This window comes from Lissotriton vulgaris, chromosome 2_1 (genome assembly GCF_964263255.1).
Source record: "Lissotriton vulgaris chromosome 2_1, aLisVul1.2, whole genome shotgun sequence".
NCBI classification, from domain to species: Eukaryota; Metazoa; Chordata; class Amphibia; order Caudata; family Salamandridae; genus Lissotriton; species Lissotriton vulgaris.
The window spans coordinates 833,312,191-833,333,099 of NC_141687.1; the positions used below are offsets into that span (position 1 = coordinate 833,312,191).

Consider the following 20,909-nt stretch of genomic DNA (forward strand, 5'->3'; position numbering starts at 1 on the left):
GCCAAAACCTTTTTCATGTTTAGAGATCGTATTCAGTTTGTCCTCAGTGTTGGAGACCCTCTGCTCGACCTTTCCGATTCTGGTGTTTTGCTTTTCCAGCTTTGCAGACATGTGGTCCATTCAAAGATTTAGGGCGTGAATCTTCCGATCTATAGACTGTAGACTACGCTGCATTGCTAGAAGAGTTGTTTCCAGGAAGGGGGCAGCCTCCCCTGGGGCTTCCGCCTCCGAGTCAGAGGCAGTCTTTGATTGTGACCTGCTTGGTTTCCACATCTCAAACGTGAGACGGGGTGCAGATTTGTCAGTTTTCCTCATTTTGTTTTTCCCTCGCACTTGTGTGCCACAGTCAGACAGTGCTCACCTTTTCCAATTCTCTGTTGATTCTGCACTCACTGTGTCATCAGAGGGGAACAGCAGCACAACTTGAAATATCCAAACAGAAAGTTTTCTTTCTATTCTAATGAGAGAAACTCTTCATTTGGAAAGCCGTTAAGCACCCCCTGCGCCACGTGTGCTTACTACTGAGGGACGTCGAGATAGATACTCCTAGCCCTACCTAAACAAACTTTCTGTTTGGATATTTCGAGTTGTGCTGCTGTCCCCCTCCCTTCCCCCCTGTGCCCTGATGAAGGTGCGGACCAAGTCCAGGCCGGACACCGAAACGCGCTTCAGCGCTTGAAGATAGTCCCAAAGTTGTTTCATCTGGTCTCAACTCCGTATGAGACCCCATGAGACCTGAGTCATCATCACATCAGTTGGCAATCTGATTGTGTTGTGAGAAGGATGAATGAATCTTGTTGATGCATGTGTGTTTTAGTATGATTGTGTGGAGGGATGTGTGGGACTCCGTTTGAGTGTTTCGATTATTTATTATGGACATATAATGATGATTTTTTCAATCTGATATCTGAATTGAAAATGTGAAAAATAATAAAAATGAAATCTTTTTTCTAAGATCGCTGTGGCCTTTTGATGTAAAAATACTTTTGTTCTAGTGAGCTTCGGACTAACTTCATAAGTTGGGGACTCTATATGAGCTCGTATATTTATTAGATCTAGGCAGTAGTTTTGTTCTCTGATTGTGTAGAAGGCTTAGACCTGGATCTCCCAGGCTTTTATGAGAAGTAAAAAAATCGCTTCATGTTGTTCTGAGGGACCATGTTCCTCTTTGAAAGAGATGGACTTCACTCCTTGTGAGATCACTGATGGGTCTTTTTTGAAGATTTTTTAGGAGGCTCATGAGATAAATGAGCTTCTGAACGGTCTCTCTCTCTCTCCCATTTCTTATGTTTTCTAGAGCAAGATAAAGAGTCTTTACTGAAATCTCCGGAGACAGAATCTTCCTTAGTTTTTAGCTTCTGGAGCCTTACAAGCAAGTTGAGTCTCGCCATTCCGCTGGCAAGAACTTTCAGAAATATTAGAATATCCTCTACTGGAGAGACTCTGGATGGAGAATGAGCTGGTAAATTCAGAGTGAAGAAAGAGCATGATGAGTGAAAATAAGAAGATTGTGATCATAAGTACGATCTAGGTCTTCTGCTGATAGGCGTGCTTAATGGAGATGCCATGGTAAGACAAGAGCGCTTCCATTTAGTTGCTTTAGAGGCCTTCTTTGGTGGAAGGTGTTTGGACCTGATCTTCAAATGGTTTTATTGGCCTGAGTGGATCATGTAGAGGGGGGCTATGTATGGATCTGCAACCATTCTAGGGTGTTCCAATAAGGTAAAAGTGCTTTCATCTCTTCAATTCTTGTTAGGACTGGATCATGTCTGTACTGCATGAGAAAACTGCCAGACTGGATCAATGAAGACAGAGACAATCCTGGATATAGTGATAACGAAATGGGTAACTTTCATGGCGTTGATGGCTAGAAAGTGTTCCAACGTAGATGTAGGTATTTTTGATGTTGGTGGGGTCTCTGTCGAAGAAGTTGTTCGGCCTCTGCTGGATAGTGGCAAATGGATCAAAACCGATCTGCAATAATATTTCTCTGTCAATATTCTCATTCTCGATCTTGAGTGCTTTGACATCGACTACTTAGAGTGCCACTTGTTTTGAAGTCAAGTTGCAATTGAGTCATCCTTTGACGGCCAACATGTTGGAGCAGAGCCTTGTGAAGGTGACATCATAGGTCTCGCCATCAATGTTCTATTACGTTGAGAATTTTGAGAATGATGCTGATGTTTGTTTCTGTCACTGAACCTCTTTTCTCTAGATTGCCCTCTGTGGGAGTCTTTTTCAGATGATGGCACACTTAAAGAGACTAGCTGACAGACTGATCTTTCTAGCCTCTTCTTCTTCCTCTCTGCCGCCTTCATGTCCTGCACCATGCCCATATGCCTAAAGCCTTCTCTGTCTTCGAGTGTTCTTTTAGACCTTTTTTTTTTTTACAAATGTCACACTCATTGACAGAGTGAGATATAATAAGGTAGACCACACACAACTTGTGAGCATCTGTAACTGCCTTCTTCATTTCACATAAAGGGAAAAAATATTCAAAATTATTTCTTGACAGAAAATATTAATATTTTTCAGAAGTGTGACTCTTCACAGGTGTTCATAGATCCTACTCTAACGAGTTGGAACAAGCATTTGCAATGCAATAGGTCTCGCATAAGGAAAGTTTGAGCTATTGGTATTGTAAATGACATATTTTTTATTTATGTGTTGGTTTTGAAAATAGCTAAATTAATAGCTTTGTCATTTACAATGCCAATAGTTTTAACTTTCACAAATGTGACATCTATAGCTTTTGTAATGCAATATGTGTTGTATTTTCACGAAAATCTAAGAACAGAAGTGAAATATTAACATCTTTTTGTGACATTTATAAGACAGACGTCATCGTTGTTCGAGTACTTTACGCTGGTGTTTGGATTCCTGTAAATCCCCAGTGTTGCAGGGTGCTTAAGAATTTTGTGATCACAGTGGTACTGTATTCCGTGCTGGGGGGGGAGGGGAGGAGAGAGAGAGAGAGAGAGAGAGGGAGGGGAGGAGAGAGAGAGAGAGAGAGAGAGAGGGGGAGGGGAGGAGAGAGAGAGATAAAGAGAGAGGGAGGGGAGGAGAGAGAGAGAGAGAGAGAGAGAGAGAGAGAGGGTGGGGAGGAGAGAGAGAGAGGGAGGGGAGGAGAGAGAGAGAGAGAGAGAGAGAGGGAGGGGAGGAGAGAGAGAGAGAGAGAGTGTTTTTGCCTCTTTTTTATATTGTGTTTTAATTTAACCAAAGAGGTCCTGTGATTAAATTTTGGGCATTTATAATAGAAATACATCTGTAACTTTCTTAAACTTGTCTTAGGATGATGAAGGAATCCCTTGGGCACGTGCACATATGCCCTTCACATGAGTATAGCAATAACGATTATAGGTGAAACACTAATTATTCATAAAGCTGTACCTTCTCAACAGTGGGTTCATCGACACGCTAACTCCCTTTATTTGGATGATGCGCCTGCCCTCCTCCCATTGTGACTCCAATGGACTCATGCACAAATATCGCTAGACAAGCCAGAGCCGTCAATATTGGAGTTATGGTAATGCAACCAACACTCACCTTTGTCAATGGTCCATCTCTGTGCAGATTTCCAGATCCATCTACAAGGTTCATAAGACCTCCAGCACGTCCTGGTAACCCGCGTGTCACACTGGACTGGTTCCGGGTGCACTAACTTGTGTTAAATTCTATAGTAGCTAATACCGGTCCAGAGTTCGTCACAGAATGATATGTTTTGGAAATTTTTTCAAAAGTTTATGGTTCAGCAATAAACAATAACAAAGCCTCACTCATGAGTCGATTTCCTTCATCCACAGTGCTTTGCCCAACCTGACTCCTCCTTATCAAGGGGAATATCACGTAATTTCGCAAACCTGTCACTCAAATGTAGGAGGCGCAGCTACTGCCAGGCAGTGCAGTTTGTGAGGCATAATACTTTTAACTCTGCTTCAAAGTCCGCTCAAGCAGGACAAAACTGCAACAACATTATTGCATTTGATTTATGTCCACTGAAACCCGCTGCCATAACACTTTTCCAGTCGAATAAAATCCGGCGCTCGTACTTCATGTAAATGAGGAGCTCATAGGCTAGATTCTGTTGAATGAAAGAAAATGCAAGTACATCTTAATAAATCTAGTTTATTGGCCTTTAGCGCATCGGTCTGTTTGTGCGGATGGGAGGCAAAGGGTATTAAACACAAGCCTTTCAGCCGAAGCTTAAGATGGTGCGCCCTTGTGAAGCGAGCGCCCTCACGACAGCAGAACGCCAACCAGAAGTTCGGCAGCGTGAAGCCGGTCGTGGGGCGGGAGATCCGCCTTCTACGTGAAGCCCGCATCCACGGAGTGCCAGAGAGCAGCATTGGTGACGCGGGTGGGGCTCCCATGCCTGAGGGAGAGCCCCGCGGTGGCTGCCGAAGTCAGGAGTGGCGGCCATGCGGTGAGTGGGGTTTAGTTGAAAGTGGGGGGGCTGCGGCGGGTGTGTGCGTGTCTGTGTGTGTGCGTGTCCGTATGTGTGTGTGTGTGTGTGTGCAGGGGGGTGGGCAGCAGCGTGTGTATGTGTGCGCGTGCTTGTGTGTGTGTGTGTGTGTGCAGGGGGTGGGGGCTGGCTGTGTGTGTGTGCGCCGTGTTTGCATGCAAGCCAAGCAAAAGCAAGGGCTGTGTGTGCGTCTGCGCAAGCGCGTCTCAGAGGCGAGCTCCCGCGGTGAAAACTGAGAATGGAAAAGCGCGCGTCACACTCGTGTCTACATTCTCAGATACGGGCAACAATAGGTCTCGAGCAGACGCTGCTCGACCTAAAAAACAACTAGCTCTTGGAGGCCACTGCAAATATAACGTATTGTGGGAAGGGGAGCCTCCTAGCTTCCTAGAGGTGGAGGACTCTTTTTTAGGTCGAGCCTAGAGCAGCGCATGCGCTGCTTGCTCGACTTTTAGTAAGTGCTACCCACAAGCTTTTCCTGGCCTCAAGCTCACGTGCACGCTCGCGGGAACGCACGCAGCCGCCGTCTGCCTTTCTTATCAGATCCCCCTGCGTCACTGGCCATTACTTTCACTTTCACTGCCGCGCGGCCATTACTTGTTATAGAAGCTAATTGTAGTGTCATTTGTTCAGGCTCGCAGGACAATGGCAGCAGTGTCCGCGCACATAAAAGAACTTCATGCAGGCTGAACTGAACAAAGGCAGCACCAGACTTTCTCCCCTCGCGTCAGAACCAGCACCCGCCATTGTTTGATTCCGGATAGCTTTGCTGAAGCAAGATACAACATAAACACAATTAAAGAGGTACTTCCATTTCCTTATTAATTAAACACGCGAAATTATCGGGGGATACGGCAAAGCAGGCTAACTGAAGTGTGCTTACCAAAACTATTTAAAGCGAACCGGAAGCTCTCCATGCCTGTTTCCTTAGTAACAGCTGCTTCTGTTTCCATTTTTATTTCCCTTGAAGGAGCTTCTTTGTGTGAGAGGAGAAAATGCTGTCGATAGGAGTTTGAATTAACAGCTATCGGGTCTGTGCAGATACACAGATGTGCAGTGACACCACTTATTTTCTGTTTGTGCTTTGCCCAATAATAATCATTGTCAATGCTTGGCCAGTTATGAATTGTGCCGCATCCTTTTTTACCTGCTGTGTATTTCGGCAGCTTGGAAATGCACAGGGAATAATGCTACCCCAGTATAACACACCATTTATTTTTTTAGTTTTATATAGTGCGAACTGGGCCCAGTTGTAGTTGAGCGCTCTACATGAGAGGCAGACCTCAGACGTTATTATTATTTTTTTTTTAATTGTCATGGTGCGATTAAGTGATTTGCCCAGAATCACAGGAAGATGAGCTGTGCCCGGGATTCGAACTTGGTGCCCTAGTCCCAACTCGGCAGCTCTAGCCTTTCTTAAGACAGGTATTCTCCCAAAGCCTTGACGACCCATTTTGTTTAGGACATTTTAAGGTTAATATATATTCTTTTTTAAAGTGAATTTTAAACATATTTAACCATATTTAAACAATACTGATTTTTATGCACACTTTGCTGAAACTAGCCCTCCTGTCTCTCAATTATATCTTTAATTGGGGTTATTTACAAAGATAAGTTACACTTGGGAGTTATTTACATATGTACATTTTTAATTTAACACTTTTTAGTAACTTTACTACTTTGGGTTTTTCACAAAATGTACTCAAAAGTGTAGCCTTACATGTCTACACTGCCTGAAAAAGGGTGTGGAGCCTAACTTACAAGTGTAAATTACTACTAAAAAAAACAAATATTTGCAATGCAATAGGTCTGGCATTTGCGAAATTTTGAGCAATTGGTATTGTAAATGCCTTTAATTTATGTGTTTAAAAAACCTGCAATAATAAAAGGCAATGTCCTTTACAATACCAATAGGTCAAAGTTTTGAAAATGCAAGACCTATCGCATTGCAAATGCTTTTTTCTATCTGATTCCTGCCCAGTGCATTTCCTTCCACTATTTTTTTCCTGCTTGCAGTACTTTTTGTAAATGGATAAAGTACTGAAATAAACAAGCATTAGCATAGTCGATAGGTCTAGCTTTTGGGACCTTATAAGTATTTAGTTATGCAGCGCAATATCCTTGGTGCAACAACAACTGTTGCAAAGCTAAACACTTATAAGGTCCCAAAGGCGAGACCTACTGGCTATGTCAATGCTTGCTTTCTTTACTTTTAATGTATACCTATCCGGCTGCATTTTTACTTTGATGTAGACAATGTTTAAAAGGGATTTTGCATAACAGATGATTCAGCTCAACCTAATTTAGGTATTCAACTACAGCATTATAGACATTCAGGAAACAATTTCCATGGAAGAATAACTATGCAGGTGGTGTTCCGGGGTCCACACAAGCAATGGGGAATTATTCAAGTATTTATGACTATCAATGAAGATTCTATGATCTAGAAACACCTCTCCCAGAGCAGAAATCGATTATCCCACTTCCCCAGCAAATATGGTGGTGATCCATTTCCTTTCACACCGTGGAAGGGTATGTAAACCAGCACTTGGCTGTAGTAAATCTCAGATCCTTTCCAGGGTCGAAAAGGGAAGGAGAGGAGTTTATGAGTGGTGACAAACAGCCATTTGTGAGTTTTCAAAAACCTCAAAGGCAAACTAAGCCTTAGAACACCCAATTCTAACCTCTTAAGAGGGATTTACAGGCGCAGAGAAATCTGCACTCTTGATGGAGATCTTCAGTTCACACATACAAATGGATTTTGCTTGTAAGGAATACCTCTGTGAATTCCTGACAGGTGTAAGTAAGGTAAAGTTGGTCAGTTATGTTTATGAGATTTCAATGATAGGAAACCCCCACCCCCTCCCACACATGCATGCACATGCATGCACACAAACACACACCACATCTACTCATACATAACATTTAGGGTTACATATATAGACTATACAAATCAGAAAATACTTTGAACGTTTAGAAGTACATCAAAGAAGGGTCACAATCGGAGATTGCACATTCACTATGGGCAGTTGGCAGCTCGGTTTGATTTGAAGGCCCCATAGGGTAACCATTTCTGATAGTATGCTAACTGTATCAACAAAACAGAGGTTACAGTGCCTCTGCATGACTTACACAAGAGGCCTTTGAGTGGCGATGATGTAGTCAGGCTTCCCGTTCTTGTACACAAGCCGAGCGTTAGCCTGCACCCATTTCCAGTGGTTCTCCTTGGTAAGCAGGCGGAACACGGTCAGTCCACTCTCACCTGTCTTCATCACTACAAACGATGACCAAGAATGAGGAGGTAGAAAGGTAAACAAGCAAAAATGAGGGAAGTGCAGGCACTATGCTTTCAATTTCCATTGCAAATGTTATACATTAATCAAGCAAGGTCACCGTGGTTCACAAGTGTATAAAGCATGTTAGTCTTTCTTAAGTTTAAATTTGTTTTACTGTTGCTCTAATATTCAACAAAATCCTGTAAAGTCGACTCTGCTTCAACTTTCGGCCTCGCCGATCGTGGTACAACATTTTACATCCTCCCTCACTCTCCCCCGGGTGCCTGCGTGCCCTATTTCTGTAGCTCGTCTAGCGACACAAGATGACTCCTGAGTTTCGATGTGTGGTCACTGCATGGGAATCACTCTCTCTCTCCACTCTCTCCTCTCTCTCTCTCCTCTCTCTCTTTTTCTCTCTCTCCACTCTCTCTCTCTCCTATCCACTCTCTCTACACTCTCTCTACACTCTCTCTACACTCTCTCTCCACTCTCTCTCCACTCTCTCTCTACACTCTCTCTACACTCTCTCCTCTCTCTCTCTCTCCTCTCCACTCTCTCTCTCTCCACTCTCTCTCACTCCCTCTCCACTCTCCACTCTCTATCTCCCTCTCCACTCTCTACACTCTCTCTACACTCTCTCTACACTCTCCACACACACACACTCTCTCTCTCTCCACTCTCTCTATCTCTCTCCACTCTCTCTCTCTCTCTCTCTCTCCACTCTCTCTCTCTCCCTATCCTCTCTCTCTCCACTCTCTCTCTCCTCTCTCTCTCTCTCCACTCTCTCTCTCTCCTCTCTCTCTCCACTCTCTCTCCCCACTCCCTCTCACTCCCTCTCCACTCTCTCTCTCTCTCCCTCTCCACTCTATACACTCTCTCTACTCTCTCTCTCCACTCTCCACACACACACTCTCTCTCTCCACTCTATCTCTCCCCACTCTCTCTCTCTCTCCACTCTCTCTCTCTCTCTACTCTCTCCCCACTCTCTCTCTCTCCACTCTCTCTCTCTCTCCTCTCTCGCCACTCTGTCTCTCCTCTCCACTCTCTCTCCACTCTCTCTCTCTCCACTCTTTGTCTATCTCCCTCTCACTCTCTCTCTCCACTCTTTCTACTCTCCACACGCTCTCTCTCTACACTCTCTCTCTCTTCCCTCCACACTCTCTCTCTCCACTCTCTCTCTCTCCACTCTCTCTCTCTCTCTCCACTCTCACGATCTATCTCCACTCTCTCTCTGCTCTCCCTCCACTAGCTCTCTCTCCACTCCTCACTCTCTCTCTTTGTCTCTCTCCACTCTCTCTCTCTCTCTCTCTCCTCTCTCTCTCTCTCTCTCTCTCTCTCTCTTTCTCTCCACTCTCTCTCTAGTCTCTCCCTCTCTCTTCCACTCTCTCTTCTCCACTCTCTCTCTCTCTCTCTCCACTCTCTCTCTCTCCCTCTCCACTCTCTCTCTCTCCCTCCATTCTCTCTCTCTCCACTCTCTCTATCTCTACACTATCTCTACACTCTCCACACACACTCTCTTTTTCCCACTCTCTCTCTCTCCGCTCTCTCTCTCTCTACACTCTCTCTCTCTACACTCTCTCTCTCTACACTCTCTCCCCTCTCTCCACTCTCTCTCTCTCCACTCTCACTCTCTCCACTCGCTCTCTCTCTCTCCACTCTCTCTCTCCACTCTCTCCACTCTCTCTCTCTCCACTCTCTCTCTCTCTCTCCACTCTCTCTCTCTGTCTCTTCACTCTCTCTCTCTCCACTCTCTCTCTCTCCCCCTCTCTCTCTCTCTCTCTCTCTACACTCTCTCCACCCACTCTCTCTCCACTGTCTCCCTCCACTCTGTCTCTCTCTCTCCACTTTCCTCTCTCTCTCTCTCTCTCTCTCTCTCTCTCTCTCTCTCTCTCTCTCTCTCTCTCTCTCTCTCTCTCTCTCTCTCTCTCTCTATCTATCTCCATCTCTCTCTCTTCACTCTCTCTCTCTCCACTCTCTCTCCTCTCTCCACTCTCTCTCACTCTCTCACCACTCTCCCTCCCTCTCTACTCTCACTCTCTCTCTCCTCTCTCTCTCTCTCTCTCTCTCTCTCTCTCTCTCTCTCTCTCTCTCTCCACTCTCTCCACCCACTCTCTCTCCACTGTCTCCCTCCACTCTGTCTCTCTCTCTCCACTTTCTCTCTCTCTCTCTCTTCCACTCTCTCTCTCTGTCTCTCCACTCTCTCTCCACTCTCTCTCTCTCCCCTCTCTCTCTCTCTCCTCTCTCTCTCTCTCTCTCCACTCTCTCCACCCACTCTCTCTCCACTGTCTCCCTCCACTCTGTCTCTCTCTCTCTACTTTCTCTCTCTCTCTCTCTCTCTCTCTCTCTCTCTCTCTCTCTCTCTCTATCTATCTATTTCTCTCCATCTCTCTCTCTCCATCTCTCTCTTCACTCTCTCTCTCTCCACTCTCTCTCCTCTCTCCACTCTCTCTCGCTCTCTCACCACTCTCCCTCCCTCTCCACTCTCTCTCTCTCTCCACTCTCTCTCTCTACTCTCACTCTCTCCACTCTTTCTCTCTCCACTCTCTCTCTCTCTCTCTCCACTCTCTCTCTTCACTCTCTCTCAGCACTCTCTCTCTCTCTCTTCACTCTCTCTCTCTCCCTCTCCACTCTCTCACTCTCCACTCTCTCTCTCTCTCTCGCTCTCTCGCCACTTTCTCTCTCTCCACTTTCTCTCTCTACACTCTCCACACACTCTCTCTCTCTCTCTCTCCACTCTCTCTCTTCACTCTCCACTCACTCTCCACTCTCTCTCTCCACACTCTCTCTCTCCACTCTCTCTCTCCACTCCCACTCTCTCTTCACTCCCCCTCTCTCTCCACTCTCTCTCTTTCCACCCTCCCTCTCTCTCCACTCTCTCTCTCTCCACTCTCTCTCCACTCTCCGCTCTCTCTCTCTCTCCACTCGCTCTACACTCTCAACACACACACACACTCTCTCTCTCTCCACTCTCTCTCTCTGCCTGTCCACTCTCTCTCTCTCCACTCTCTCTCCACTCTCTCTCTCTCTCCACTCTCCCTCTCTCTCCACGCTATCTCTCTCCACTCTCTCTCTCCACTCTCTCTCCACTCTCTCTCTCCACTCTCTCCACTCTCTCTCTCCTGTCTTTCTCTCCCCTCTCTCTCCACTCTCTCTCTCTCTCTCTCTCTCTCCACTCTCTCTCCACTCTCTCTCTCTCTCCACTCTCTCTCTCCACTGTCTCCACCCACTCTCTCTCCACTGTCTCCCTCCACTCTTTTGCCACTCGCTCCACTCTATCTCCACTCTCTCTCTCCCCACTCTCTCTCTCTCTCTCCACTTTCACTCTCTCTCTCTCCACTCTCTCTCTCTCCACTCTCTCTCCACACTCTCTCTCCACACACTCTCTCTCTCCCAAAGCAGTGTGCAGAAATGTTTCCGTGGGGGGAGGGCACCTTTTTAACTTCATCACCATCCCCTTGCACCCTTCTCACCCTCCCCTTGTACCCTACTCAACCTCCGCCTTGCACTCTTTTCAACCTTGCACCATTCTCCCCTCTGCCTTGCACCATTCTCCCCTCTGCCTTGCACCCTTCTCCCTTCTGCCTGCACCCTTCTCCCCTCCCCGTAGCACCCTTCTCCCCTCCCCGTAGCACCCTTCTCCCCTCTCCTTTGCACCCTTCTCCCCTCTGCCTTGCACCCTTCTCCCCTCTGCCTTGCACCCTTTTCCCCTCCACCTGGGACCCTTCTCCCTCTCCCCGTTTCACCGTTCTCCCCTCTGCCTTGCACCCTTCTCCTCTTCACCTTGCACCCTTCTCCCCTCCGCCTTGCAACCTTTTCCCCCTCCCGTTGCACCATTCTCCCCCCTGCCTTGCACCCTTCTCCCTTCCACCTTGCACCATTCTCCTCTCTGCATTGCACCCTTCTCCTCTCCACCTTGCACCCTTCTCCCCTCCGCCTTGCACCCTTCTCCCCTCCCCGTTGCACCCTTCTCCTGTATGCCTTGCACCCTTCTCCCCTCTGCCTTGCACCATCTCTCCTCTGCCTTGCACCCTTCTCCCCCTCTGCCTTGCACCCTTCTCCCCTCTGCCTTGCACCCTTGTCCCCTCTGCCTTGCACCCTTGTCCCCTCCCCATTGCACCATTGCACCCTTCTCCCCTCCCCGTTGCACCCTTCTCTACTTTGCACCCGTCTCTACCTTGCACCCTTCTCTACCTTGCACCCTTCGCCCCTCTGCCTTACACCCTTCTCCTCTCTGCCTCGCACCCTTCTCCCCTCTGTGTTGCACCCTTCTCCCCTCTGCCATGCACCCTTCTTCCACTCCCCCTTGCACCCTTGTCCCCTCTGCCCTGCACCCTTCTCCCCTCTGCCTTTCACCCTTCTCCCCTCTGCCTTGCACCCTTCTCCCCTCCCCGTTGCACCCTTCTCCCCTCCGCCTTGCACCCTTCTCTACCTTGCACCCTTCTCCTCTCTGCCTTGCACCCTTCTCTCCTCTGCCTTGGACCCTTCTCCCCTCTGCCTTGCACCCTTCTCCCCTCCGCCTTGCATCCTTCTCCCCTTTCTCCTTGCACCCTTCTCCGCCTCCCCCTTGCACCCTTCTCCACCTCCCCCTTGCACCCTTCTCCCCTCAGCCTTGCACCCTTCTCCCCCTCCCCGTTGCACCCTTCTCCCCTCTGCCCTGCACCCTTCTCCCCTCTGCCTTGCACCCTTCTCACCTATGCCTTGCACCCTTCTCACCTCTGCCTTGCACCCTTCTCACCCTCCGCCTTGCCCCCTTCGCTGCCTTGCACCCTTCTCCCTTCTCCCCTCTGCCTTGCACCCTTCTCCCCTCCGCCTTGCACCCTTATCTGCCTTGTGCCCTTCTCCCCTCTGCCTTGCACTCTTCTCACCTCTGCCTTGCACCCTCTCACTCACCGCCTTGCACCCTTCTCACCCTCCGCCTTGCACCCTTCTCAACCTTGGACCCTTGTCCCCTCTGCCTTGCACCCTTCTCCCCTCCCCGTTGCACTCTTCTCTACCTTGCACCCTTCTCTACCTTGCACCCTTCTCCCCTCTGCCTTACACCCGTCTCCCCTCTGCCTCACACCCTCCTCCCCTCTCTGTTGCACCCTTCTACCCTCTGCCTTGCACCCTTCTTCCCCTCCCCCTTGCACCCTTGTCCCCTCTGCCCTGCACCCTTCTCCCCTCTGTCTTCCACCCTTCTCCCCTCCCCATTGCACCCTTCTCCCCTCCGCATTGCACCCTTCTCTACCTTGCACCCTTCTCCTCTCTGCCTTGCACCCTTCTCCCCACTGCCTTGCACCCTTCTCCCCTCTGCCTTGCACCCTTCTCCCTTCCCCCTTGCACCCTTCTCCCCCTCCCCCTTGCACCCTTCGCCACCTCCCCCTTGCACCCTTCTCCCCTCAGCCTTGCACCCTTCTCCCCCTCCCCATTGCAGCCTTCTCCCCTCTGCCCTGCACCCTTCTCCCCTCTGCCTTGCACCCTTCTCACCTCTGCCTTGCACCCTTCTCACCTCTGCCTTGCACCCTTCTCACCTCTGCCTTGCACCCTTCTCACCCTCCGCCTTGCACCCTTCTCTGCCTTGCACCCTTCTCCCCTCTGCCTTGCACCCTTCTCCCCTTCGCCTTGCACCCTTGTCTGCCTTGCACCCTTCTCCCCTCTGCCTGGCACCCTTCTCCCTTCTGCCTTACACCCTTCTCACCCTCCGCCTTGCCCCCTTCTCTGCCTTGCACCCTTCTCCCCTCTGCCTTGCACCCTTCTCCCCTCCGCCTTGCACCCTTATCTGTCTTGCGCCCTTCTCCTCTCTGCCTTGCACCCTTCTCTCCTCTGCCTTGCACCCTTCTCCCTTCTGCCATGCACCCTTCTCCCCTCTGCCTTGAACTCTTCTCACCTCTGCCTTGCACCCTCTCGCCCACTGCCTTGCACCCTCTCGCCCACCGCCTTGCACCCTTCTCACCTTGCACCCTTCTCTACCTTGCACCCTTCTCACCTCTGCCTTGCACCCTTCTCCCCTCCACCTTGCACCCTTCTCCTCTCTGCCTTTCACCCTTATCCTCTCTACCTTGCACCCTTCTCTCCTCCGCCTTGCACCCTTCTCCCCTTCACCTTCCACCCTTCTCCTCTTTGCCTTGCACCCTTCTCCTCTCTGCCTTGCACCCTTATGCTCTCTGCCTTGCACCCTTCACCCCTCTGCCTTGCACCCTTCTCCCCTTCTCCCCTCCACCTTTCACCCTTCTCCTCTCTGCCTTGCACTCTTCTCCTCTCTACCTTGCACCCATCTCCCCTCTGCCGTGCCCCCTTCTCGGCCACCCCCTTGCACCCTTCCCACCCAATGGAGGGGGCTGCCACCTGGAACAATGGCACCATTTCAAAAGCATGATTGACTAGGGCAGGTCCTGACTGGGCCCACACCAGATGCACTGGCGACCCCCCCCCTTGAGAACACCCATGGTGCATTCTAACAAGAGTGCTTACCTGAGGGCACCATTTTGCTGCCTCATCCCTTCTCATATGAGCATTGTCCTGGAGAATGCTGTCTCTGGGGCCCCCACCCCATCCTTGTCCTTGTCTCTTTTTAGAGGAGGAGGGCCTTGTGGGGGATGCCGTCTCTGGGCCCCCACCCCTATCCTTTCTCCGGGCTGGCTCCGACTAAAGAGAAACAATGTAAATTGTTACATTGTTTCGCTCCAGTCAGAGGGAGGGGCTCAGAGCAGGCTGCAGAGAGCCTGCACCTGCTTTAGAGGGAGTAAGGCTTGCTTTAGCGCAAGCCTCTCTCACAGCTCTCACTGAAGAGCTGAGGGGGCCGGGGCCACCTTCATTTACTGACGAGAGTGGGGCCCACCGCACCGCTGGGGCTGCGGGGGCGTTTGTTACGTCCCTGGGGAAGACCCAAAAGTATATATGATGGAAATCTAGGGAGCTGAGTCTTAAAGCTCGTATCGATCTCTATTAGAATTTCTTCCCAGAATTGAGACAATTTTGTGCAATCCCAGAGAATGTGTGTTAGTGTTCCTATTGATGCGCTACATCTTTAGAATCTACTGTCGCATTCGAGATTGAACGTGTGTACTCTAGCTGGGGTCAGATACCAATAGGTAGTTATTTTCACTGCTGTTTTAGTGCTAGATGAGTTGGGAGCTAAGTGCCTGGCCCTACAGTAAATGTCTCTCCATTCCTTTTGGGTCAATTCCCTCCCCAACTCCCTCTCCCAACGGTGCTATGCTGCGGATTTTGACTCTTTCTCCGGGCCCTGTAATAGTTTGTATAAGTCTGTAACGAACTGTTTGTTGGTGTCTCTACTAAGGAGACATCTCTCGAATGTGGTTAAATCTCTCTGCGCCGCTCCTTTAACCTCTGGGTCCATCGCCCAGTGTCTAACTTGTGCATCACGGAATCTCTCTTCCTCCAAAAAGACAGTTTGCCCTTAAAGAATTTAATGGGATAGGGCCTTCTTTGTCGAATAGATGGCCTAATGATCTGCAGTCTGGTTTTTTCCAGGCCTCAAATTCGGGTTGAAGGGAATATGAAGTCGGGAATCCTACTGGACCTTGACCTGCAGCAGCTCCGCCACCTTGGAAAGGGAACGGAGCTGTCGAAGTTGACCCTGCCATTTAAACACCAAGCGAAATTGGTGACCCCTTGAATAAGTCACTTTCTGATCCCTCATGAAGCTAGTGATTGGTCGGAACTCCCATCATTTCATGAGTGTTCTGGTTGCCAGGTCCTGATATAAATGGAGAGTGTGGCCATTGAATTGGATGGCAGACAGTTCCCAGGCATTTTTCAAGATAGCCTTTTTAAGTTGGAAGTTGTGCACACATGTAAAAATGTCCAGTGCACGCCACCACCAGAACTCCAGTTGCCCACACTGTGGGTCCTGTCTAGTCGGATTGGTTCTGCAGAACAATCGCCCAGAATTTGTGTGAATAGTTGTGTTACATACGCCTCGACATTGTCTCCTTCTGCATTTCTAGGGGCCCTCCTAATATGAATGTTGTTCCTCCTGGAACGATTTTCCAAATCATACGCAGGGGGCCGTAGGTCTAGCTGTTGCTCCGACAGACGTATCATTTCCTGCTGTAGTTGGACGATTTCCTCGTCGTGTGAGGTGCTTTGTTCCTCGAGGGTAACAACTTGTTGTTTGACATCTGTCACCGCTTTCCGCACCACCTGTAATTCACTTGCCAGGTCACGTTTAATTACCACTAAGTTTGCCCTCAGGCTTGAGAATAGGGACTCCAGATAAGACTGGTGCCACTGTCTCTTCCAGTGATGGGGAGGGGCTCTGATTTGTCCTCCTTTATTCATGCTCTCTTTAGCCCCTCCCGTTTTAGTAAACATATCTTTAATTTTGAGCCCCCTTTCTTCGTCCTGCCTGTCGCCATTGCTATCTTCTTGCTGCCGCGGTGGACGCCAGTGATCAGCCATTTAAGTGGGGACACCCCCCTTTTCAGGCCCCTACTATGTGTATCAGGCAGGAACCCACATGCACACCTCCCACTGCCACCGGACGGTTGAACCAGGGGTTGTGTTACTTTGGAGGGGATCCTGAAGTGCCCCGATAGGCCGTGGATAGGCACATTGTGTTCTTCACCAACTGCCGACTCAGCGCCTAGTCCCTGCAGCTCTGACCAAGGCTAGACTTTCTGTCAGTTTGTTGCTGGCTGGTGTCTTGAAATCCGCATCCAGTGGCTATGCCAGGGTCCTCCCAATGTATGGATCTCCCGCCACGCCTGCTGGCTCAGTCTGTGGCCCCTACAGGTGCAGGCTAGCCGCAGCATTATTGGTATGGCCTGCCTGAAAGCTCTCTATGTATGTCTCTGCGCCAGGTCGGGGAGCCCAGCCCCTCTGAGTCCACGCGAGCCTCCTTCTCAAGATGCGGGTGTAAATGGCCCAGATCGCAGAGGCCCAACTGCACAAAAGGCCTATTTGTGTCCGAGGCCCAGCAACTCGCCCAGAGTCCCGCGCCGGCAGCCGGCTCCTCCGGTCTTAGCTTCTTTTCTGTCTGGCTCCTGTGTACAGGCCCTGGGCTGCCCCGGGCCTCCCGCAAGCCCCCCGGGTCCCGATATATCAATGGTGTGTCCCTGTCTCAGGACCCCGGGAGCCCCGATGGCAACAGCACATGCCTGACTCACTGCCGGGTACCCGTGCTGCTCCTGGGAGTCGTTCGCAATCCGCATCTGCCTGGCCAAGTCCTGTGTGCCTCTGTCTCGGAAGGTGCTGCAGCCTGGGCCCCCGGTCCCAGCTCGGCGTCGTCTCTGCTCCACGTTGGGGGCCCCCGGGGATTCAGCATCAGGCCCGCCCACACCTTTCCCTCTGGCCAGGCTGATGCTAATCGCGTCTCTTCAGTTGTGGTGAGCCTTCCTCCTTCACAACATGATCCTGGATGTCGAGCGAGTCCCCTAAACTGCAGATCCAGTCGAGGTCGAAGTTGGGCAAGGGCGGTAGGAGGCTCCCAGCTCAGTTTGCAACTTAGTCCATCACCATCTTGGCCATGCCCCCATTAGTCTTTTTTACAGGCACATTTCCAAACCGGTATGGAGAATTCAGTCCTCAACTGGCCTTTGTTTTGCAAGGCTTTTGCACCCCTCCGTAGTACTCTAGGCATATGTTGTAATGAATTAATGCGCTGCTCGAGCCTGGCGGTTCTATCTCTATGGTAGTGTTTTGTTGAAGACAGTTAGAACCAGGAGAGCTGACAGACTGGCACAAAGGTTGGTGGTGCTACGTTTAAAGAAATAACCATCTCAGAAACTTACCAGTGTCTGTCTTACTTAACACTGGCGACGAGTGACGCTTGTGGGGGACAAGCTCACAACCAACTTCCCTCTTCTTGGACCCATGGACTTGTATTTAAGGCACCCTGAGTCGAGTGGGTAGTGTGGATTGCTTTCTTTATTCGTTACGAGGATTCCAGGTTTTTGTTGTTTGGTTCCCAATTTTGAGTGAACTTTTTGCTTGATTTGGGCTCATTTTTGGGGATTGCTCTCCAAATGGCTTTCTGGGGCGCATGACTGTGCTTGCACACTTGCTCGTGCACACATCTGTGACGCGCAGGTTAAAGTGCGCACGTTGTCATCACCATGTTGTGTACACGTACCTTTGTGTCGCCATTTTGTTGTAAATCTCCATGACAACAAGGTACGGAGATGCTCGAAGCCGGATCTTCAACTCACAATGAGATCCGAAGTCTGAATTATTTACTGGAAACTAAATCCAATGCGCCTCAGGTAAAGTTTTACCTTGTTTTCACTGCTGCTGAAATTTTTAAATAGCACAAGACTTTTAGGCATTTTATTTTGTAACACATTTGTGACTCTTACCAACTCTACTTTGAAGTAAGTGGACATTCTACTTGTGGTGCACTCTGCTCATTTAACTACTTCATACATCCTGCATATTTGATCCTCATTTCTTTTTGTTTAGCAGACAATTGTTATAATAACTCTGCCAGAATGGCAGCCACGTCAATGAGCCAGCTCCCTCCTTTTTTTAGGTGAAAAAGGTGAGCCACTACTACCCTGGAAAAGATGGAAATTGCTATTTGATGCTTATTTAGTCGCTATTGGAGTGAGAAATGTTCGGCTCATAGGAGGCAAGCAATTCTCCTCCACAATCTTGGAATTGAAGGGCGCAACATATATGAAAGGATTGACATGATTTCTGTTGGCGAAGGTGATGGTGAACGGTCTGACGTATTCGAAATGTCTATAAACATGTTTGAAATGTATTTTGGTCCACGCATCAATATTGTCTTAGAGAGACACAAGTTTTTCATGAGGATCCAAGAACCCAATGAAAAGGTTGGGAATTATATTGCCTCACTGAAGACACTTGCTTGCACCTGTGAATTTGGCGAACTTACTGACTCCTTGATAAGTGATCAATTAGTAAGATGCACCAACAGTCCTAGAGTGCAGGAGAAGCTCTGGTCTAGAAACCCTTCCCTCAAGGAAGCTATAGCCATCGTAGAGGGAATGGAAAATATATCCCGATTGGGTTAAAGTGATGAAAACCCATAAACCAGCGATGATACTCCTACTCTTAGTAGTATTCATGAACTTACTCAAAAGGAAATACTTCAAGACTCTATTGAGAATATCTCCACAGCAGTACGCAGGACTAGAATCAGGCCTTGCACTGACTTTTCAAAGATGAAATGTTATAGGTGTGGGAGCCTTAACTACTCTGCTAGGGTATGCAAGTCTAGTGGTAGAGTGCGCACAGTGGAAAGTGTTGAGACCACTAATGACACTTCAAAAACCGGTATGATGAGCAGGAGAGGTGATTAGCATGCCTGAATGTGAAGTGTTGATTGGTGACAAATTAATTGTAGTACTGGCAGATTCTGGCTCCCCTTTTACTATGTTGGGCAACGAACATTGGGACAAAACCTTTCCTGAATTACAGAGTATGCCATTTTGAAGATACACTTCAAGGGAAGGGAAACTATTGTAAAGGTTTATGTGGCTAAACAAGGTGATAACCTCCTGGGGTGGAGGCATCAAAGAGACTTGGGGATAATCGTCAACCCTAATGCTTTCTACCCCTCCTAGCAAGTCATTATAGTTTATCATTCTACAACCTCCAATAGGTGTTTGAGGAGTTTCCCCAAGTCTTTTCTGACGACCTTGGTTTACTTAAGGACTTCGAGCATTGTATTGTCCTTAAACAAAATGCAATACCTATCGTACACAAGGTCAGGAAGGTTCCCAACATGATGCTAGAACCTCTTAGGAATGAACTCAAGAGATTGGTGACTTTGAACATAATTGAGGAAATCGAATCCTCTGAATGGTTGGCCCCAGTGGTTTTGGCCCCTAGGATGGAGGGAAAAATATCACAATGTGTGTTGACCTGAGGAGTCTAAACAAGTGGATATAGGTGGCCCCTACCTAATATATCAGAATCAATTAATATGCTTGATGGTGCAAAGGTCTACAGTGTGTTAAGACTTGTCCTCTGCATACCACCAGGTACCCCTCCATCCAGATTCCAAGCACTTAACATCTTTCGTGACACCACTGGCGACATTCCGTTTTATCAGAATGCCTTTTGGATTGGCCTTGGCAGCTGCTTGTTTTCAATGCATTAAGAAAATGATCCTGGGAGACATGTCTAATATCCTTTTTTTCCAGGATGACATCATAGTTTATGGAAAGAATGACTTGGAGCGTGATTGTGTTTTGAGAGCTGTTCTACAAAGACTAGCTGACAAGGGTTTGACTGTAAACAAAATAAAATGTAAAATTGGTGTATCCTCTGTCACATATTTGGGACATGTTATTTCAGGGGAGGGCATCCAACAAAAGCTGGACCTTGCAAAGTGTATTGTTGATGCCCCTGCACCGACTGATAAAGAACAGGTGAGCTCCTTGACCTTGCCGAGTTTTATTCCAATTTAGTTAAAGCTTTCGCCACCATTGTTGAACCAATCACAGTCTTGCTTAGAAAAGGCATACAGTTTGTATAGTCGAAGGAATGTGATGTGGCTTTTAACTCTATCAAGCAAGCAATAAGCAAGATGCTCACTCTTGGCCATTCTGATACAAAAAAACTGTTCTGACAACAGATGCTAGTTTGTGTGGTCTTGGAGCAGTACTTTCTCAATTCGATGGAAAAGAGGATAGAGTTATTGCATTTGCCTCTAGAGCACTGAAAAAACCTGAGCAACAGTAATCCTGCATCAAAAGGGAAGCTCTGGCCATTGCTTGGGTGATAAAGCATTTCAAATTTTACTTATAGGGTATACCTTTCTTGGTGAGATCCGATCATCACCCTTTGGTCCAGGTATTTTCTTGTGTGGAGAGTGAAATACTGACATCTAGGCTTAAAGGCTGGAGCAAAGGGTTGGAAGAATGTAATTTCCAAGTACAATGCCTTCCTGGCTCTGCAAATAGGGCTACGGACTGCTTGTCAAGACTGCCCATTGCAAGTTGCAAATATGTTCTGGACGTTGAACCTGTTGGAGTTTGTTGGTCAAGGAGCTTGCAATCCAAGAGCTTAAATGGGAAAAGGCGTTATCTGAGGATGTTCTGCCTACTATTGCGGTAGATTTTGTCATCAAGAGGTGGCCTGACTGCAAGAAACTTGACTCTGATTTATTACCTTTCTGGTCCATCGGAAATGAACTCATCCTCTGTCAAGGCCAACTCATGAGTGGTGAGAGAGTGGTACCCCCTCGCATCTTGAGACCC

General features: G+C 48.5%; 1 protein-coding gene across 1 annotated transcript in view; it reads right to left on the reverse strand.

Annotated features, from left to right (window-relative positions):
- Positions 1–20,909, reverse strand: part of LOC147731244 (aryl hydrocarbon receptor-like) — a 932,672-nt gene that overhangs the window by 87,240 nt on the left and 824,523 nt on the right. Inside the window, exon 8 of the mRNA XM_086954170.1 lies at positions 7,595–7,736. Coding sequence (XP_086810296.1) covers positions 7,595–7,736 — 142 coding nt within the window. The remainder of the gene's footprint in view (positions 1–7,594; positions 7,737–20,909) is intronic.